Source organism: Xiphophorus maculatus, chromosome 4 (assembly GCF_002775205.1).
Source record: "Xiphophorus maculatus strain JP 163 A chromosome 4, X_maculatus-5.0-male, whole genome shotgun sequence".
Lineage (NCBI taxonomy): Eukaryota > Metazoa > Chordata > Actinopteri > Cyprinodontiformes > Poeciliidae > Xiphophorus > Xiphophorus maculatus.
The window spans coordinates 7,401,278-7,420,957 of NC_036446.1; the positions used below are offsets into that span (position 1 = coordinate 7,401,278).

The 19,680-nt window shown below is 40.3% G+C and overlaps 1 protein-coding gene across 1 annotated transcript; it reads right to left on the reverse strand.

Annotated features, from left to right (window-relative positions):
* Positions 1–267: 267 nt before the first annotated feature.
* On the reverse strand, positions 268–19,463 carry mmp2 (matrix metallopeptidase 2). The gene is made up of 13 exons (XM_014474082.2): positions 19,092–19,463; positions 18,685–18,911; positions 17,727–17,875; positions 17,136–17,264; positions 14,924–15,097; positions 14,113–14,286; positions 13,321–13,494; positions 12,922–13,077; positions 12,696–12,822; positions 5,238–5,374; positions 4,563–4,722; positions 4,122–4,231; positions 268–1,392 (listed from the first exon to the last, which is right to left on the reverse strand). The coding sequence occupies exons 1-13, from the start codon at positions 19,242–19,244 to the stop codon at positions 1,289–1,291; spliced, it is 1,974 nt and encodes a 657-aa protein (XP_014329568.2). The 5' UTR covers positions 19,245–19,463; the 3' UTR covers positions 268–1,288.
* Positions 19,464–19,680: the final 217 nt, after the last annotated feature.

Here is a 19,680-nt window from a genome sequence, read left to right on the forward strand (position 1 = left end):
CACATTATTTTATATAAAGCAGTCAGTCTTCTGTTTTGGCAAAGGCTCTTTAAGATAAGCAAGATTTTATCTCAGATTTTCCTTTTGGTGCACATTTAAAATGTGCTTATTGTTTGGTGAGAAACATCAATGGGATAAAGATTAGGAACAAGATCCCTAGCAGTGTGCAAATATCTCTGACTGTACTTCTACCGCTTCTTCGTTGCTGTATTTCTAAGCTTGAAGGTGATGAATCCCAAGTGTGTCTACATATTTTTGTAAAACATATAGAGTTAAAATAACCACATTTATTGATGACAGAGACAAAGTGCACAAGCTTTAGAACAAAAATACAAGATATAATGACTATGTTGTTAAAACCTAACAAAAAATCTTAATATAAAAATACAAGTAGACAAAACTACTGCAATGTTCTTGTTCTTGTTCCATCATGGCGCAAACCTATATAGCATCTAGAGGCAACCTGTGCCTTTTCTACCAAATAAATCTGTCTGCACCATAAGAGAACTGCAACAGAGAGATCCCAACAAGATCTGGTCTCTCTTTTGTGCAGTTCCCCTGTATGTAATATACAAAGTGCTAACCATACAAAGAATAACAAGCCTTTGAATGCTACTTTCTAACATCCAGATTGTACTGAGTACTCCCATCACACAAAATAACAATGTGTAAAATATTCACTACATATGCAGGACTAAATGTAAGAAGCAAATTCTGAAAGCACCATTCTCGGTCACATTGTGCGTGTACATGTTTTGCACATGGAGAAAATTAATACAACTGATACATTTATGTAAAGCTCTGCTTTTTACACTGGATACAGAAGTAATCCCTGGCCAGTATCTATTCATATGGTATAAAACAGAATTTGTAGAATCAAAATTTTCAAAAATAGCCAATATCTCTTGGCACTGCATAACGCTGCAATGCAATGTAGACATACCTGATGTCGGTCTTCCTCAAAAAAAAAAAAAAAAAGAAAAAAGGGGTTCATATTTTTTTTAAAAAGTCATACATCAGTCATACAATTAGAAAAATCACACTGAAATAAAGCAATTTGCCAGGTGCATACATTTAGCCTGTGAAAAAAGGCCTTGAAATGCCATTCTACCAGCTGAGATCGGTTATACTGGAGGCTGGAGGTACATGTGTCCCAAAGAAGCTTGCAGAGTGGCCAAGGATAAAAACGTGTAACAGTGTGCACTGAAACAACCTCAAGTTGTGTGTGATTAACACTGATGATCTCATGAGACCATCATCACCTGCTGTGAAACATTTTGGTAGATGTTCAGCAACCAAGCCAGTCCTTTGTGATTTCTCCCAACTTGACGATCTTCAAACTGCTGTCTTCAAGTTTGAAATAGTGACTTCCTTTAAAGAAGTAGCTGTAATCTGCAAAGAGACAAGCATAACACTCACATTCATGTTTCAGGGTTTAAACATTATGAAGCTTTATATTAAACTGCTTGTGTTAAACAAGAGAAAATCTGGATGAATATTGCAACACATTTATGGGCCTTTACAATTATTAAAATTGTGTAATCTTTTTCAATTGTGAATGAATTATGAAAAAGAAATACCCAATCAATCTCAGTTGAAGTTAAAATTTGAGAAATATTCCTTGTGAAATATGTTAAGTGGTGCACAGAAGCACCTTTGTCGACGGTTACAGACTTGCCTTATATAAATGTGTGTATGTGAGGCTTGTGTACATGGTAGCAGAGCAGTAATGGAAAACTCCAGGGAAATAATTTGCATAGCCTCCAAAACCCCGTGGACACATAGCTGACTGTAAGGTAAACGTTTGCTCACATTTTTGAAAATTCCCCTTTATGCAGAGTTGATAATAGATATCTGCTGTCTAAACAGATGTCTTATTTTTCTAGTTAACCCCATCATGATCCTAAAGATGTCATATTTTCTGCTCAAACAATTATACACAGTGTCAATACCATGTCATGTACAGAGGTGGCAGCATTGTGCTCTGTGTCTTGCTGTGAAAATAACTGATGGGACTTAACAAAATGCATGTCATAATGAACACTCTGTGGAAATATTAAAGCAACATCTCATAAAATCAGGTCAGTTGCCCAAGGAAGTTGACACGTGGGCAAAAACAGACTGTTTACTGTCTCTCAAATGGACAGTAGCTTAAGAATAGCAGCAAATGTAGTTGTACATTGGTTTTAGGAAAACAAAGACAATGTTTGAAGTGGCCATCTCAAGCTCAGAACAATTAAAGTTTCATTACCAGAGCTGAACATGTGCTTGAAAACCAGGTAGCCTATAAACCTGACTCAGATACAGCAGTTCTGTGAGGAAGAATTGGTCAAAATTCCTCAAACTATAATGAGACGCTCGTGGAAAGATACTAAAACTGTTTGGAAAGGCATACAACAAAGGACATGCAAGTTATCTTTAGAATGTAAAGAATTTTTTTTCAAAAACTCCCTACAATACTCTCATCACTTAGGCATTTGGCAAACAGAAATATGTTTAGTATTCCTATCTGCCTATCTGATTTAAAAGAGAAAAAGCTCAGTCTGACTTAATACCAAAGTGAGATAAATGGTTATGTCTTTTTAAGCAATCTATCTAAATGTCTGTTTTCATCTGGTTTTAATAGCATACCCTGAAGACAATGTGATCAAAAACCATTGTGTGTTCACTCATTGCAAATCACAGACTGAACAACTAAGCATCTCCTCTGTCTTCCATAATAATAAATAGATCACAGCCTGACTTCAGGTCTGCTGCTTTTATGCATCCTTGAAGATTTCTGAATCTGTTCCTTTAAAACACGGATGCCAACTTCTGAATGGAGCTATAAATGAAACAAAACTCTGGTCAAGAACAACATAAAAAAAGGAAAATCAACAAATTTAAACCAAAATAGCACCATATGTCATACAAGAAAAGAAAAAAAACTTTACTAAAGTTGTTACACTGATGTTTAAGGTTTCAAAAAGTTTACATTTAGATTAAAAAGCTGCTCACAAGTTGACAACCATTTGAGTGTCCAGGGATCTGTAGTCTACCTGGCAAGAAATGTTCTATATATGATCAGGTAAGTGTTATCTGTGTTATCAGAGGAGTGCAATGTGGAAAACAGGTCTTTTCCACATTATTATGAGATTACAAACATTTTCAAAAAACTGCTATTTTATTAGCATTGCTGTGGTTTACATAGTTTATAATCAAATTAAATGACCCTGAAAAAGATTCGCAAATAGCATAACCAAGTAGGCAGATGCTGAAGCTTTTGGTTAAACTGATAAATTAGTTTTTGGTTGATGTCCAAATCCTAAAGAACATCCTTGTTCCTTTGATGATGTAAAGTGACATAATTGTAAATCTCTGATTAGTTTGAAACAAATGTTACCACAACTAGAAGTGTCACTTTGGTACAAGCAATACGTCACAGATGTTGATTATTCAAAAGGGAAAAATTTCTAGAATGGCCAGCCACATATAGCAGTGCAACAATTTTGTTTTGACTGCAGAAAATGTCTTATTTGGACAGAGCTTGTTCTTTATTTATATGACTAGAGGAACAGAGTGACCAACAGAGACAAATACTTGAGTCTTACACCAGAGGAGTAGCAAATGTTAAAAAAAAAAATTCTGGTTATCATGTACTACTTCTAACATATATTGAGCTGAGCTGTATTAGGAGCCATAGTTTTAGATAACTACAAGACAATTGTTATCCAGACACCACACGATAGGCATTATTTTCTGCCTACTTACAAAGATTACAATTAACTTAGGTGTAGCTGGTCAGATGAACCTTGCATACCACACCATGGCTTTATGTTAAGAACTTATTGGCTTAAAGATAGCATACTAGCAGGGCAATATCAGCAGAACAGCAATAATAAACAGACTAACATGCTAATTCAGAAGGCACTGCTTCACTTTGCAAAGTCTCTAACTTAGCAGTAGCCTACAGCTAAGCGAGGCTCTGAGCCGTGTACTGTTTGTAAAAGCATGTGATTTCAAAAGTAGTTTTTCTTTAGTGACAGGTGTGTCTATATCTTGTCAGAAATACCAAACCACAAAACAAAACTGCCACACAGAGATTTGCATGTATTTAATATGACTTAAAAATGTAATTTTACCAATGCCGTTCAGACTGAAAGCAGAGTCAATGTCATCAGGAATGCCGTTCCAGGATTCAGCAATAAGCTTGGGGAAGCCAGGGTCCATTGCCTTACTACTTTCATCGTATCTATAAAAAAAAAAAAAAAAAAAACCCCATAGCAGTCAGAAATTAAAATGCATCCTTTTGGAAGGGCATAATAAGCATGAGGTCACATTTTCCTTTGAGACTGCTGATAAAACAGTGAGTCAACACTCCAAATTTCCATGATGTAAGCACTAACAGATGTGGAATGGTTTACAGTGTAGTTTAGGTCTTACCGAAACACAAACCTAATCCAGATGCAGCACTAGTACCGCTTTAAAAGGTTATGATATCAGAGGTATCATAGTTTTCACTTAAGAGGTCTGATGTGTTTTGCAGCTTTGCAAATACTTGGATAACGTGTCCCTGTCCTCACCTCCAGAATTTGTCTGCAGAAAATAAGTAAGTCTTCCTGTTCTTCCTGAAGTTGAAGGCAGCATCGATTTGCTGCACATCTGTAGGGAGGCCAAAGCTGGAGAGCCTCTTCGGGTAACCTCTTTCCAGCTCATCGGCTTTGTAAACCCACATCTCATCACCTGGGATCAAAGGAAACAGCCAAATGGAAGAATTTGCAAAACACAGCTTGTCACTGAGTTTTAGTAATAAAAGATATAACTTTATGTTGACCTCATAAGCAAAACATTTCAATCAAGCACTTCTTTTTTTCATCTAAACACACATTTAATGAAATTATTGGACAACTATTCTTAAATAAAGTCAAAGTCTTCAAGGCTAGATAATATATTGTGCAACGCTTCCCAATTTTCTGGGATATATTCATATTAATGTAATGCTGAGAATGTTTCTAAAAACCACTAACGACTATGGTGGAATATCTTAAGAGCACACCACAAATATGTACTCAGCCAACATTCCTGCAACTACTTGGCTTCAGAATTTGGTGATCAAGTGGTAAAATGGTGGTAAAGTATTAAAGAAAACATGCAAAAAAGAATCTCGTCACAGAAAATCTGCTCATAAGGATCAGAGATTAAGGCTCTGTATGATCCAGATTGATTATTTCTTAAATATCTTTTGTTTTCCAGCAAACCTGAGAAGAAGACTGTTTTCTCCTCCACTGGATTTTCATAGGCAGCGTCTATCTTCGCAGGGAGGTCAGGCCAGTAGGTGGCCACTAGCATAGGGCCACTGGGTTTGCTCCTGAAGTTCACTGACCTGAACAGGAACCTGGCAGAAAGAGAACGAGTGAGTGATCGTGCAACAGACGAGCCAGGGAAAGAAATTAGCCTGATAGGCAAACCGACACGGAGAGGGGTTGATCTGAAGGTGGGGGAAGAGCATGTGTACTTTGAGTTCTGCAGTTTAGTGCAAGTGCTTCACTGGGCCAGCCAGCTACAATGGCCTGATTCATGAGCATCTGGTACTCATTAGAACTGAGGCTGCAGACGCCAGCAGAACAAGACCCATCTTGCCTGGATTTCCAATACGCAGCTGCAAAATAACAGCAGCAGCTCCCCGAACTCTTTTCCACTGACCTATTTTCTAAATGGAAAAAAAAGTTGCCAATAGCAAAAATTAGCCTGATCATTTTGAAGTGAAGATGGACATAGCAGACGTTTTATGGATCTGTCAAAGTTTACTTTGCCTTCCTTTTCAATAAAAGGCGAAGTTGACAAGCTAACAGAGAGAGTTCTCTACAACAGCCCTTTAGCTTCATTTCTATTATTCTTACTATACTTTTAGTTTGGTACAGTATTAAGTGTTATTTTTTTTGCATCACTTACATTCTCACAACAGGCTCTGCTGGAGGGTTAACCTAAAGCAGTGCATGTTCTTGTGCCTCTAAAATGCAGGACAGCTATACAATAGTATGATTTGGGCATAAGGACTATGACAAAAACAAATTCTTTGGTGAAAACATTTTTTAAATTCAATAGGCAAATTTAATAGACAATGGCCATGGTCTTACGGATGCATCGCTACATTTCACAGTAATACCAGTGCATATTACAGACAGAAAATGCTATGGTAGCTTTATAATTTAGAGTTCTCAAATATCTCAGAGCCCAATAATTATTGGTGTAGTAAGCCTCGAGCACAGCCTTTACGTAGTAATGTCTTTGCAAAACAGGCCAGTTGTATTCATGGCTAAGAAAATCATCTAACAATGCACAACATGAACTTGTGTAGATCAGTATTGCGGGATTTTATTTCAAACAGCAAGAAGTTCTTCAGCTGATATTTGTCCACATTGCTCTAATCCTTGTGAAATGTTTTCTAAGTCTGTCAGTCACAGCGCAACTATTAGTGTTATTAATAAAGCAGAACAGAAATTTCAGCTTTTTCATCCTTAAACCAGTCACGTGTGCTTGTATCCCAAGTGCATGAGCAGATGTTACTGGTAGGGAGTCTAATCAGTAGGTTTCTCAAACTGTTTCTATGCAACAGAGTTTATAATAGTGTTTTCCTTAAGTCTCCAGACAGACAGTTTTATGCTGACCTCAGGGAGTGCTGGGAGCATTACTCACTGCACTGTGTTAAGATTTGTGGGACATCACACAGGTGCTGATTCAGCATAACGACAGACTCCAGTTTTACAATCCAAGAGTCAACAAAGCTATAGTACTACAGACATGTCAGCGTCAGTCGTTTTTTAAAGCTACAGAATTTTGCTTGTTCTAAAGGCTTATTTACAAGGCATAAGCCTTATCTAGGAACCCCATGTAATAAATGAATTACTCCTCAATGTCTGCTTTTTATGTGGCGAGCATCCTAGGTAGAGGATCCTGAGATTTTGCTGAGATGTATGGACATCTCCCGGATATGATGATAACGCGCCGTTTCGCGTCAACCTGAGGAATGATGCGAGTTGATGTTAGAACAACTTTTCAGGCTACGGCCACAGCTCAGTGCTGTGTTACTGCAAGAGCTAGCAAGTTGTAAACCAGAAGGCTACAAACAGAAGAAAAGGATTCTTATGGTGGCTCATGATGCAAACCACCATTTGCATCTGATTCTGCTACTTCTCTTCAGCCGTTCCTGTTTGATGTTGCACTTTGCTGATCTATAGGGTTTTTCTGGTCCAGGACCCAAAAGGTTTTCAATACAGTCCAACACAGCCTCCATTTTTTGCCCTAAAGCAAATAAAAATTTGCCCAGGAAATAAAAAATGCCCATTTGCGTGTTGGATCCCGCCCATTTCTGTCCAAATTACAGCGATGCCTATTCGCACTGGATTATCACAGGACCTTGGAGTTCAGCAAAATATAGCAGGTAATTTGCGAGGGGATTTTTACTTTACAAATTACTGACATGGCCGATTTGCACAAGCTTAAGAACACAGACAACCTCTGCAATTATTACAAATAGCATGTGGTCCCCAGGTAAAACTAATTCCATGCAAATAGGGCTAACGACTATAAAACACAAATAACTTCAAGGCATCTTATTAGGTGAGACTGGTTTGAGACAGCTTATTGTTTTCTCTCCCTCACATTCACCTCAAATTTAGGTCTTTTGGTGCATGCTAAAATTCTAACACAAAAACAACATTCACATAACAGAATGGGGCTAAAACATTACGCCTGCTGTGTGATTCAACAAAACAAAATGTCCTTGCCTGCCCAAATATTCAGCAAGAAAGCAAGTAACTCTCACATACTGAACTCAAAACTCTTCCCTTTCTTCCACTGCTTAAATCTTCAGTCCTCTAAAGCTTTGAATGGATTTAGGTTTCAACTCAGCTTGGTTTCAAACAGCCTAGCCAAAGTTTCATGGTCCGAAGAGCACTCTGTGAGCTTATGTGCTGCTCTGGTGCTCAATTTGAATGTGAGGATAAGACCCACAGTGAAATGAAATGTTTTGGGGGGTTTTTTGCAATAAAGTAAGATCTGTGAGATATGTGGTTTCTAACTCATGGGTTAGAAACTGAAAGAAACAAGAGATCCTCTGCTGACAAAGTCTATCTTTCTACCCATTAACCAAATGTTGACAGCTATGCAACATAAACCTGTCTTCATATTTCCTACAAATTCCGATTCAAATCAGGCAAAAGCAAACAACTGCTCATATACAAAAGCTCTGCTTGGTGAACTTTGCAAAGCATTGAGATGCATCGGCGCCGGTGGAGGACAGGATTGCAGACGGTTCTGATGACTAATGAATTTTATGTTTGCCTCTGTACGGGAAAGGGAATCAGCTTGTTTTTCCCCTTTCTGCTAAGTTTTACTTTCATGCTCACCGCAGGATATCGATATATCATTTCAATCTTATTGTTGATGATTGTTTCTCTGAAACAAAAGCTCAAATATCTAGTGAGTTTTGATCATTTCAGTGCTGTTTTTCTAATCAGTGCAGAGTTGGCATGCCCATATATTGAGTAGGAGTCTACTGCTTGTAGTTAAGTACTGGGAGATCAGGCTCTGTTTCCTGCCAACCACACACAACACATGTGGTGTGAGACACTGGTCACCCCTTGATTTTTTATCTTGTAGCTGGACTATCAGGCTGCAACCTTTAGGTACCCAGACAGGGATATTTGAGGAAGTTATTTTTTTTCACAAAATGTCCTGTGACTTCAACGCTCACGTGGGCAATGACAGTGAGACCTGGAGGGGCGTGGTTGGGAGGAACGGCCCGCCCGACCTGAACTCGAGCGGTGTTCTGTTGCTGGACTTCTGTGCTCGCCATGGATTGTCCATAACGAACACCATGTTCAAGCATAAGGGTGTCCATATGTGCACTTGGCACCAGGACACCCTAGGCCGCAGTTCGATGATCGACTTTGTCATCGTTTCATCGGATCTGCGGCCGTATGTCTTGGACACTCGGGTGAAGAGAGGTGCGGAGCTGTCCACTGACCACTACCTGGTGGTGAGTTGGCTCCGGTGGTGGGGGCGAAAGCCGGTCAGACCTGGCAGGCCCAAACGTGTTGTGAGGGTCTGCTGGGAACGTCTGGCGGAATCCCCTGTGAGACGGAGCTTTAACTCCCATCTCCGGCAAAACTTCGAACACGTCCCGGGGGAGGTGGGGGACATGGAGTCCGAGTGGACCGTGTTCCGTGCCTCCATCGTCGAGGTGGCCGATCGGAGCTGTGGCCGCAAGGTTGTCGGTGCCTGTCGCGGTGGCAACCCTCGAACCCGCTGGTGGACACCTTCGGTGAGGGATGCCGTCAGGCTGAAGAAGGAGTCCTATCGGGCCTTTTTGGCCTGTGGGACTCCGGAAGCAGCTGATGGGTACCGGCGGGCGAAGCGGCATGCGGCTCGGGCGGTTGCTGAGGCAAAAACTCGGGCGTGGGAGGAGTTTGGAGAGGCCATGGAGAAAGACTTCCATACGGCTTCGAGGCGATTCTGGTCCACCATCCGGCGTCTCAGGGGGGGGAAGCGGTGCAGCACCAACACTGTCTATAGTGGGGATGGTGTGCTGCTGACCTCTACTCGGGACGTTGTGGGCCGGTGGGCGGAGTACTTCGAAGACCTCCTCAATCCCACCAACATGCCTTCCACTGAGGAAGCGGAGCCTGGGGACTCTGGGTTGGGCTCTCCAATCTCTGGGGACGAGGTCACCGAGGTGGTTAAAAAGCTCCTCGGTGGCAGGGCCCCGGGGGTGGATGAGATCCGCCCGGAGTTCCTTAAGGCTCTGGATGTTGTGGGGTTGTGTTGGTTGACGCGACTCTGCAATGTCGCATGGACATCGGGGGCAGTTCCCCTGGATTGGCAGACTGGGGTGGTGGTCCCCCTGTTCAAAAAGGGGGACCGGAGGGTGTGCTCCAATTATAGAGGGGTCACACTCTTAAGCCTCCCTGGCAAGGTCTATTCAGGGGTCCTGGAGAGGAGGGTCCGTCGGATAGTCGAACCTCGGATCCAGGAAGAGCAGTGTGGTTTTCGTCCTGGTCGTGGAACACTGGACCAGCTCTACACCCTCGGCAGGGTCCTGGAGGGTGCATGGGAGTTCGCCCAACCAGTCTACATGTGTTTTGTGGACTTGGAGAAGGCGTTCGACCGTGTCCCTCGGGGAGCCCTGTGGGGGGTTCTCCGGGAGTATGGGGTACCGGGCCCTTTGATACGGGCTGTCAGGTCCCTGTATGACCGGTGTCAGAGTCTGGTCCGCATTGCCGGCAGTAAGTCGGGCTCGTTTCCGGTGAGAGTTGGACTCCGCCAGGGCTGCCCTTTGTCACCGATTCTGTTCATCACTTTCATGGACAGAATTTCTAGGCGCAGCCAAGGTGTTGAGGGGGTCCGATTTGGTGGCCTTAGGATCTCATCTCTGCTTTTCGCAGACGATGTGGTCCTTTTGGCTTCATCAGATCGTGATCTGCAGCTCTCGCTGGAGCGGTTCGCAGCCGAGTGTGAAGCGGCCGGGATGGGGATCAGTGCCTCCAAATCCGAGGCCATGGTCTTGAGCCGGAAAAGGGTAGAGTGCCTTCTCCGGGTCAGGGGGGGTGTCCTGCCCCAAGTGGAGGAGTTTAAGTATCTCGGGATCTTGTTCACGAATGGGGGAAGAGGGGAGCGGGAGATCGACAGGCGGATTGGCGCAGCGTCTGCTGTCAAGCGGGCGCTGTACCGGTCCGTCGTGGTGAAGAGAGAGCTGAGCCAAAAAGCGAAGCTCTCGATTTACCGGTCGATCTACGTTCCCACCCTCATCTATGGTCATGAGCTTTGGGTCATGACCGAAAGAACGAGATCGCGGATACAAGCGGCCGAAATGGGTTTTCTCCGTAGGGTGGCTGGGCTCTCCCTTAGAGATAGGGTGAGAAGCTCAGTCATCCGGGAGGGACTCAGAGTAGAGCCGCTGCTCCTTCACATCGAGAGGAGCCAGTTGAGGTGGCTCGGGCATCTGGTCAGGATGCCTCCTGGACGCCTCCCTGGTGAGGTGTTCCGGGCACGTCCCACCGGGAGGAGGCCCCGGGGAAGACCCAGGACACGCTGGAGGGACTATGTCTCTCGGCTGGCCTGGGAACGCCTCGGGATTCCCCCGGAGGAGCTAGAAGAAGTGGCTGGGGAGAGGGAAGTCTGGGCCTCCCTTCTGAAGCTGCTACCCCCGCGACCCGACCTCGGATAAGCGGAAGAAGATGGATGGATGGATGGATGGATGTCCTGTGATGGGGTTTCGGGTACACTAAGGGTGCCATTTTTGCAAGAACAGCTACTGATAAAGACCATGAACACCCAAATCTAATCTTTACAGACTTTGAACTCTCTCCTCTAACTACCTTAAAAAAACACCCTTGCTAGACTCTTACAGTTAGCCACAAAATCCCTTCACCCCACACTGATGGCTATAAAGCCGACTCTAAAAAAATGCAGCAATGTTCATGTTGAAAACATGTCTGAATGAGTATCACAGTGCGTGAGTATTTCTTTCATACTTTTACCGTTAATGTTAGATATTTAAAATATGTTTAAGTTTTATAATTTGTTAACTATAAATTGTGGAAAAATACATTAAAGTATAGCTAGAGATGGTATATTATCAAAATGGAAATTTATGTCTCTTCCTGAGTTAATAGCAATGAGGTCAAAAAATACTAAAATGACATTTTTCTATTTGCTGTGGAAATGTGATTTGTTCACCGTCTAAAATGCCAAATGCGCATGTGATGTTTTTATTTGGCATGTAATACCAGAAGCTGCCAAGAGATTGAGTGCTGGCAGAAAAGAAACACAGAAAACCCAAAAACCAATATGTTTTCGCCTAGCCAAAGTGGAAACCAATCCTGATCAACCTACAACATCTTAGTTGCAATATTTTTTGCAGCACTGTATTCTTTGTCGTGTAAACTTCCTGCAAAATTTGTTTTGTTTTTCTCCGTGCCTTTGACATCTTCAGCACCACTGGCTTTCATTAAGACTGTTTGATCTACATATTTAATTTATTTAAGAAGTAGTAAGAGTGGGGAACCATCTAAACATCCAATGTCCTCTTCCAACCACTGCCTCCCAGTAATAGGAATCTCTGTAACTGGGAGGTAGCAAACTGGTCCGAACAGTTGATGTTCTGTTAGTTGAGCATAAAAAATTAAACTGTGGGAACCACAAACTTACAGTGATCTATTCAATTTGAGCCAACATCCTGACTGTAAAGTTTAGTTTTCATGGGGTAGAAGCACTGTCAGCATTTATGTTTTACTTTGTTGATTTTTGTGGGGAGGGGACAACTGAAAAACCACCACAAATCATGAAATTTACTTTAGTGCAATTACTAATATAAAAAAATAGTTCTTAATAAGGTGTAGTTACTTAAATTTTTACATTGTATTCTAGTTTTGATATACCCAGAATCAACTTACAAATACATAAATAGATCATCATTTAGAACAGAGCTTTAAAAATATATTTTATATATTTTATGAAACGAAATATGTGCCTCATTTATCTATGATATTATTGATTAAATTAACTATCAAATTTGCATAAATATCCCCAACATTAATCTAAACAACAACATTTATAACTGAAAATGTCTAGTGAATATGCAAGGCTGCTTCCTCATTTGCATGCACACATGCTAAAGCCCTCTTAATACAACATGTTACATTTTAAGCTATTACCTGTCTTTGAAGAAAAATGTCTCTCCTCTGATTTGTGCAACAGCATCAAAGATAACTGGATCTTTACAAAGGTCCATTGGAGTGACAGGACCCTGGGTTGGAGGCAAAGGCTTGTCGGTTGGCACACCTGTTGTCAGATATACCAGGAAATTTTACTCTCATTCTTCTCTGCTTCCCAGTTAAGATAATCATGCTTTTTAGAAAATGGTATGAAATTTCTTCTCACCATAGAGCTCTTGGATGCCTTGGATGTCATCGTGAGAAAGTCTGAAGTCTTTCATAAAAGTATAGACAGGAGCCATCAGAGCTCCTGGGTCCTGAGAATGCTCCAAACCAAGGGCGTGACCAAACTCATGGGCCGCCACCAGGAACAAGCTATAGCCTGAAAACAATCCAATCAAATGGTATTGTGAGTCATTTTTTAATTTGGTTACAAGTTAAATGCGGCAAGTTTATGACTGGAATTTCCACAATTTCCTTCATAGTATTCTACATTTATGCCGAGTGTTGGTTTTCTGTAACTTAAAGCAAAATAAAATATAAATAATTTGATTTTTCTATGTGGTCTTTATACTTGGGTGATTTCTCAAAAATACACCAACTGTAAGTCTCAAAGCTTTTGCACCTTGGTCAGGACAGAAACCCCATTTCCGGTCATCGTCATAGTTCTTAGTGGTAGCACACCACATTTTCCCATCACTGCGTCCAGAAGAAGTGCAGGAGTCATAGCTGTCTCCAAGGAAGGTGAAAGGAAAGACACAGGGGCTTCCCTCTGCATTTCCTCCCACTGTTGACATTGCTGAAAACCACAGTAGATTATTTTAGAGGTTTGTGTGCAGTAGAGTTTAGACTGATTCAAATGCCAAAATGTTTTTCAAGCAAAGTTAGGTTTTACAGGTTGTACTTTGAAACAAGTGTGGATGAAGTGCAAATTAACCAGCACAACACAAATATTAGCTGACCCACAGCAGGAACAGAGTCAAAAAGCACAACCAAAATTGATGTGTTTTCGAGGTAATATTTTCTTTGTGACATCACAGTTTTTGTCATTATTATTTGTTTCCAACTCCTCACCTACTTCTCTATCTAAACCGAAAACACATCTTACTGACTGAATGGAAAGTAAAGCAGTGCACATTAAAATAGTTTAACTGTAATTAAGCTAACCACAGCAAGGCTGAAAAGCCCCACTTGAAGAATTCATGCCAGCAACAATGGAAAAGCATTGCACAATAGGGATAAACACACAAGAAACTTGAACTACATCTACTTTAACAAACTCAAAGTGGGGACTTCAAAACAGTATACAAATTTATGTGATTGTTATCACTTCCTATAAAGTCTTATACAATTTTAGATTATTCAATATTGGGGTGACGTATACTGGGCATATCAGGGAGCAGAGGAAAACACCTACCAGTTTCAGGGCAGAACCCATAGGACTTGTCACGGTCATAGTCCTCAGTGGTGGCACACCAGCGGTATCCATCATCCCTGCCCTGCGTGGTGCAGCTGTCATAGCTTTCTCCCTGAAAGCTGAAGGGGAATTTACAAGGCGCGCCCTCTCCGTTACCACCAAGGGTGAAAAGTACTGTAAAAACAGAAAAAAAAGGTATGTAATGCTATAAAGACATGACACGCTGTAACTTTTAGTAACGACAAGATAGAAACGTCATCATAAAATGCCATGAGTGATGATGTAAGACAAAGAGCCAGAGAAGAGACAAAAAGCAAACATTTTCCACATCAATATTAGCCAGAGCTTAACAGAATAAGCAGCTCTGGTAAAAACAATTCTCAAACATGTTCACATTATCTGAAACATCTTAGTACACATGTACTTTGGTAGATGCTTGGACCAGGTATGCATCAATGCTTATACCATGAACACCAGAGATAAACAAAGTGGTTAGTAAAACCGGAACATGGATAAGAAATGTTCCATAATTCACTCCAGAGCAAGTTATTTGCTTGAAATAACATGCTTTCCTGGCATACAGTTCAACCTACTTTCTTCCTGTCCAAAACAACAGAAGGGTTTTTGAGTGTAGAAATAATTGTATAATATTGTTATAAAGTCTGAAATGAAGCTGGAATACAGCATCAGTGTTCCTGAGATAAAGAGGCCAGAAAGTAATTGATTGTTCAGAGAATTTTAGCTGTTTATGCCAGGAGACTCTGCCAAGTCTTTCTGACTTCCAAATTTGAGAAGTGTGTGACAAGCTTACACTCATGAGGGCAGAAGCCATATTTGCCCTCTTCATCAAAGTTGTAGGTGGTGGAGCACCACAGGAATCCGTCATCTCGACCCTGAGATGTACAGCTGTTGTACTCGGTCCCCATGAACAGGAAGGGGAATTTGCAGAACTCTCCATCAGCATTGCCAAACTTCACTTTCACCACTGTCAAAACAAAAATTGTCTTGTTGATGATGCATTAACTCTAGATGCTTATTTACATAACATCAATTATCTGCAAAGTGATAAATGAATGTCAGTGTCTTAAAAATCTTAAATTTGTTTACATGTAAATGCAGAAAGCAACAATAAAATGATTTAATAGTAATACGAAAGGTAGTTGACACAAAAAATATTTAAACAGCTTAGCAGCATGTGATTTCAATGAAATGCCAAGAAAGAAAAGCGCATTTAAAATGTAGACTTTTTGTAAATCAAGAGATCAACACAAAATTAATTTATTAATGAATAAAACTTGGATCAAATCTATCTGGGTCACGTAGTGTAATTCCAAAAGTTTATTTTTTCTAATCAGCCTCCAGATGGCTTCAACTTCTACACTGAGTGCCAGTATCTTCAGACAAAGATTAAAAAAATCTAAACAAAGTAGGGTAAAGCTGCCTTACCAATTTAAAAATATCACCTAATATGCTACAGCAATTAAATGTGCAATGCTTTTTTCTGTATGCAGACTGAGTAACTATACACCAAAATTTGTATACGCTACAGAACGGTTAAGTCAGATTAGCTGAATACTCTGAGCATGTTATTTCAGTTGTCTCCCAGTTTAGGTTACACTGCATGCAGCTCATATTTTCCATCAGCTTTAAACTTAATAACAAAAGTATTTAGTACTGTTGTTAACACAACATCAGTAATACTTAATGTTAAACTGTTTTACACTTGAAATACATAAATGAAATGGGCTTGGAGAAAATAAGGAACAAACATATGATTTTAGTCATTTCTGGCAAGAAAATGAGTAGCCTTTTTTTAATCAGATTTTCAGATCATTTCATAAAGTTTTACAGTGTCAAAGTTCTGAAATACAAACTAAAGCAATCACAAGCCCAGAGAAGTGTGTGACTGTGTTTAACTTCCCTGGCAGCAATGATTGTGTCGGTTTCAAAGTTTAACCACTGTGAAATAAACTGAAGTTACGACACTGGAACACCACATTCTTTAGGTTTCTGTCATCTTGCTCCAAACACAAACTGTTACAGAAGTTTGCCATAGAAAATCTAATTTACAGTTTGCTACAGAAACACATTTCCATAAAGTGATTGCAAATGTTATAAATCTTTGATTCTAGTTTTTGATTGTCATTTTAGATCTGGATAATTTATGCATTGAAACATTTAAAAAAAAAAAAAAAACTGTTTATCTTATAAACTGTTGTCATTTGCTAAAAAACTGCAGTTTTGAGTAAACGGTGGATTTAGTCTGACATTTTGAACAAGCACACCTCACAGGTTCCTCCCCTTTCTCTCTTCTATGCTATAACTCACCCTCAATCCTTCCCACATAGTGGAGTCTGCCAAAAACTCGATAAATTATTAGTTTTCCTGTAACATTAGGTTGTTTCTCTGACATTAGCACAGCTGTGAGCAGGGTGTGAGCAGTGCGTGCAAGAGCATGATTAACACTGCTAAAATATTCCTCTTGGATCTCATTGGTTGGTTCTTACTGGGAGTATTGCAACTGCTGGTGGAGTTAAACATTTTTTGCAGATTACTTGTCTCATTTCCTACTGTCATGACATAGCAATAGTTTTAACAAATATGTAAATAATATTTTTTTTATAAAAATGATCTACTTCAGTTTTAAAGTAAAACATGTAGTAAGCCATCAAAATATGTTATATGTCCAGTTCAAGCTCAAAAGTGCACAGATGATCTGCATCCCTCAATCACTACTGTGGTAGGAGGATCCTCTCATAATATAGGGAAACAGCCCCGTTTTGGATCCTACACTGGAAATACACAACATTCAGTCAGGGTATAATAACAGATCCAAAAACATGGAATTTTGGGGGATAACATTAATGGCATTTAAACAAACTGAGGAACCTTTGAAATACATTTAAAAAAAAATTAAAAGGTAGATATATGCTTGAATCATTTAGAACTTTTAACAGTACAAAAAGCTATTTTTTTCTCATGTGCTTTTCATAGTGTAAAGTATGGAGTCAATGCTCAATTACCTTGGCCCTCTCCTAAGGTCCACTGCTCATCATCATCAAAATGGGAATCACCCCCAATGCCTGGTCCTGGGGCAAAGGCATGAGCCAAGAGACCATCTTTGCCATCAAACGGATAACCATCTCCATGTTCTGTTGACACACATCCAAACAAAGATTATACCGTTTTTTTCTTACAACAATATTACTATTATAGTGCCCATAACAATAATTTTATGTCCTCTGGAGAAGCTTTGTTTGTCCTTCACTGTAATTACCAGATTCTTTCTCGAAGTGGTTGGCTGTGGCCAGACAGAGTGATATTATAACACTCTAAGTAAATATCAAGTGCTTATTTTAGTTGGAATGACTGGAATGGCCTTTGCAAAGACCACAGTTCCCACTGTTTTATTATACGCTCCTTAAATATAGGATGGTCATGTGCAGAGTCACCATAAAAACATTTGTGTTATTGGTCCTTTGCAAACAGCCTGTAGACATCTGAACTTTTGCTCAACTGTTTTCTGGATAGGGAGGTGCTTAAGGGAGGGAAACAAAAATCAATGCTGTATATTAGGAATATTAAACATAATTCACGTTACAAACGTAGCATACCATTGCGGCCAAAATTAACCATGATGTCAGCCTCTCCATCCATGATGCGAGTAAAAGAAAGTGGCGTGACATCACTCCACACTTTAAAGGCTCTGTAGAAAGCATCATTTATGACTTCCTCGTCCAGGTCAGGAGAGTAGCCCAGGATTCTACAAAGAAATACCAATGTGTTAATTTAAAATGAAACTACAAATGCACACATACTCCTTGAAAAGATCAAACATCTTATACTCCTTGGAAAGATCAAAGTGTCACATAGCTCTCCTCTCTTTTCAAGATAATGGAAAAAAAACTGGACAGTGAGTTTATAGATGACTCACATAGATGACAGGAGTCATCTATGAAAGCGTTTCCCGAAACTCTTGAAATTAAGCAATAAATCCTAAATCTGTTGACCCAGTTTACTTTGTGTTTTTCTTTAAAACCATGCATGACCATGTTGTTATTGTTTTTGTCTAACAGTTTTGTGGAAAACATACTAACAGGCAGGCTGTAATGACTAGGACACATAAATCCACTAAGTTGTGATTCTAAAACAGCATCATAACAAAATTCTTGATGCATACTTCATAGCTATGCTGGTTAAAGAAGTAAAAAAAAAAAATTCAAGCACTTAAAACTATTTGGAAAGGGGAGGGAGGGGAAGAACGGAGGCTTAGGGGAGTTTTTTTAAGTGTCAGTTGGAAGCAAGTACCATGTTACATCTGGAATGCTTTGATTTATTGAAAGCTTTTTAATGAGATTAAGACAAGTAAATAATACATTGTATCAATGTATGACATTAAATTAGCCAAGTACACCCAACATGTGTATTTTTAATAGGTCCTTTTAGAGTTGACCAGCACTTTGATGTTCAAATATTTGACAAGTTCCAAGTTAAAAAGTAGGAAGTAGGAATTATAGGTGTTGCCAAGACCAAGTTACTGGAACATTACACAAAAGTCCCTACGGGTCTGACCTGTAAGTAACGTCCTTCTTCTGCCACTTGGGTCTCCTATGGAAGAAGTTGTAATTGGCCACATCCGGGACACCACAGCGAGGTTTTTTCATGATCTCCACCGTCTTGGCATCTATTTCTCCGGTTTCTTGCAAGGAGAAGAACTTCTGCATTTTCTTCAAAGTGTCTTTGAGCACCATAAGGTTGCATCTGTCTTGTGGGCAGCCATAAAACTTATTCAGATAGTGCTACAGGAGATGTGCAAGATAAAAAAAAAAGATGGAAATGAATTCCTCTCATTTTTATTTATATAAAAACAATAGCTTTTTATTCTGAGTATCACACAACGGTTTTTGCGTACAAACGCAAAGCTTTTACAGCAGCTTTTAGATGCACATTCTGTAAGATAGATTTAACAATAAACTCACCAGAGCAACTTCTTTGTCTGTTCTCGGGGTATCGTCTCCGGGAAACCTGATTATAGGAGATGGGCGGGCATTTGTTGCTTGAAAAGCGATAAACTGAAGCAAAAACACTTTTAAAATAACCCGATGACACCTAGATATCGTCGGAAAGCCCATTTTCACAGGGCGATACTTTAAGTTTGGTTTAAAAGCTGCTTCGGAGTGGTTGCTGCTTTCAGTCCGTCAGCTTGTGGTGCCTTTGCTCTTCTGCAGATTTTTTCCCCCCCTTTAGGACGTCTTGCACAGCGGCTGCATAAACTTTCAAAGTTGTGCTTGTTCGTGCACTTTTTCTCTCCGTCGCTTTCTGCGCAGCCTCCAGGCTGAGTTAGAGCGGGGGAGTCATACGTTTTTGGTAGAGTGTATCACTCAGTGTTATTCTATGAAGAAGAAAAAAAAGCAATATGTGGAGGGAACAGTTTAATTTCAGACAAAGGAAAAGTGGTTAATGCAATCTGCACGCAAAAATGTGCGCCGTTGACCAAACAGCTGTGAAAATGTTTGACCCTTTATTAAATACAGCTCGGATGGAAACGATTTATTTTTCCAATGCAGA

What these genes read in the sequence shown, in the direction of transcription:
- mmp2 (XM_014474082.2), bottom strand. Translation starts at nt 19,244, where the DNA reads ATGGGCTTTCCGACGATATCTAGGTGTCATCGGGTTATTTTAAAAGTG. An exon ending in GACCTTAGGAGAGGGCCAAG is followed by an intron (nt 15,098 to 17,135) that starts GTAATTGAGCAT and finishes TTGTTTTGACAG; the next exon opens with TGGTGAAAGTGAAGTTTGGC. An exon ending in TCTGCAGACAAATTCTGGAG is followed by an intron (nt 4,232 to 4,562) that starts GTGAGGACAGGG and finishes TTTTTTTTATAG; the next exon opens with ATACGATGAAAGTAGTAAGG.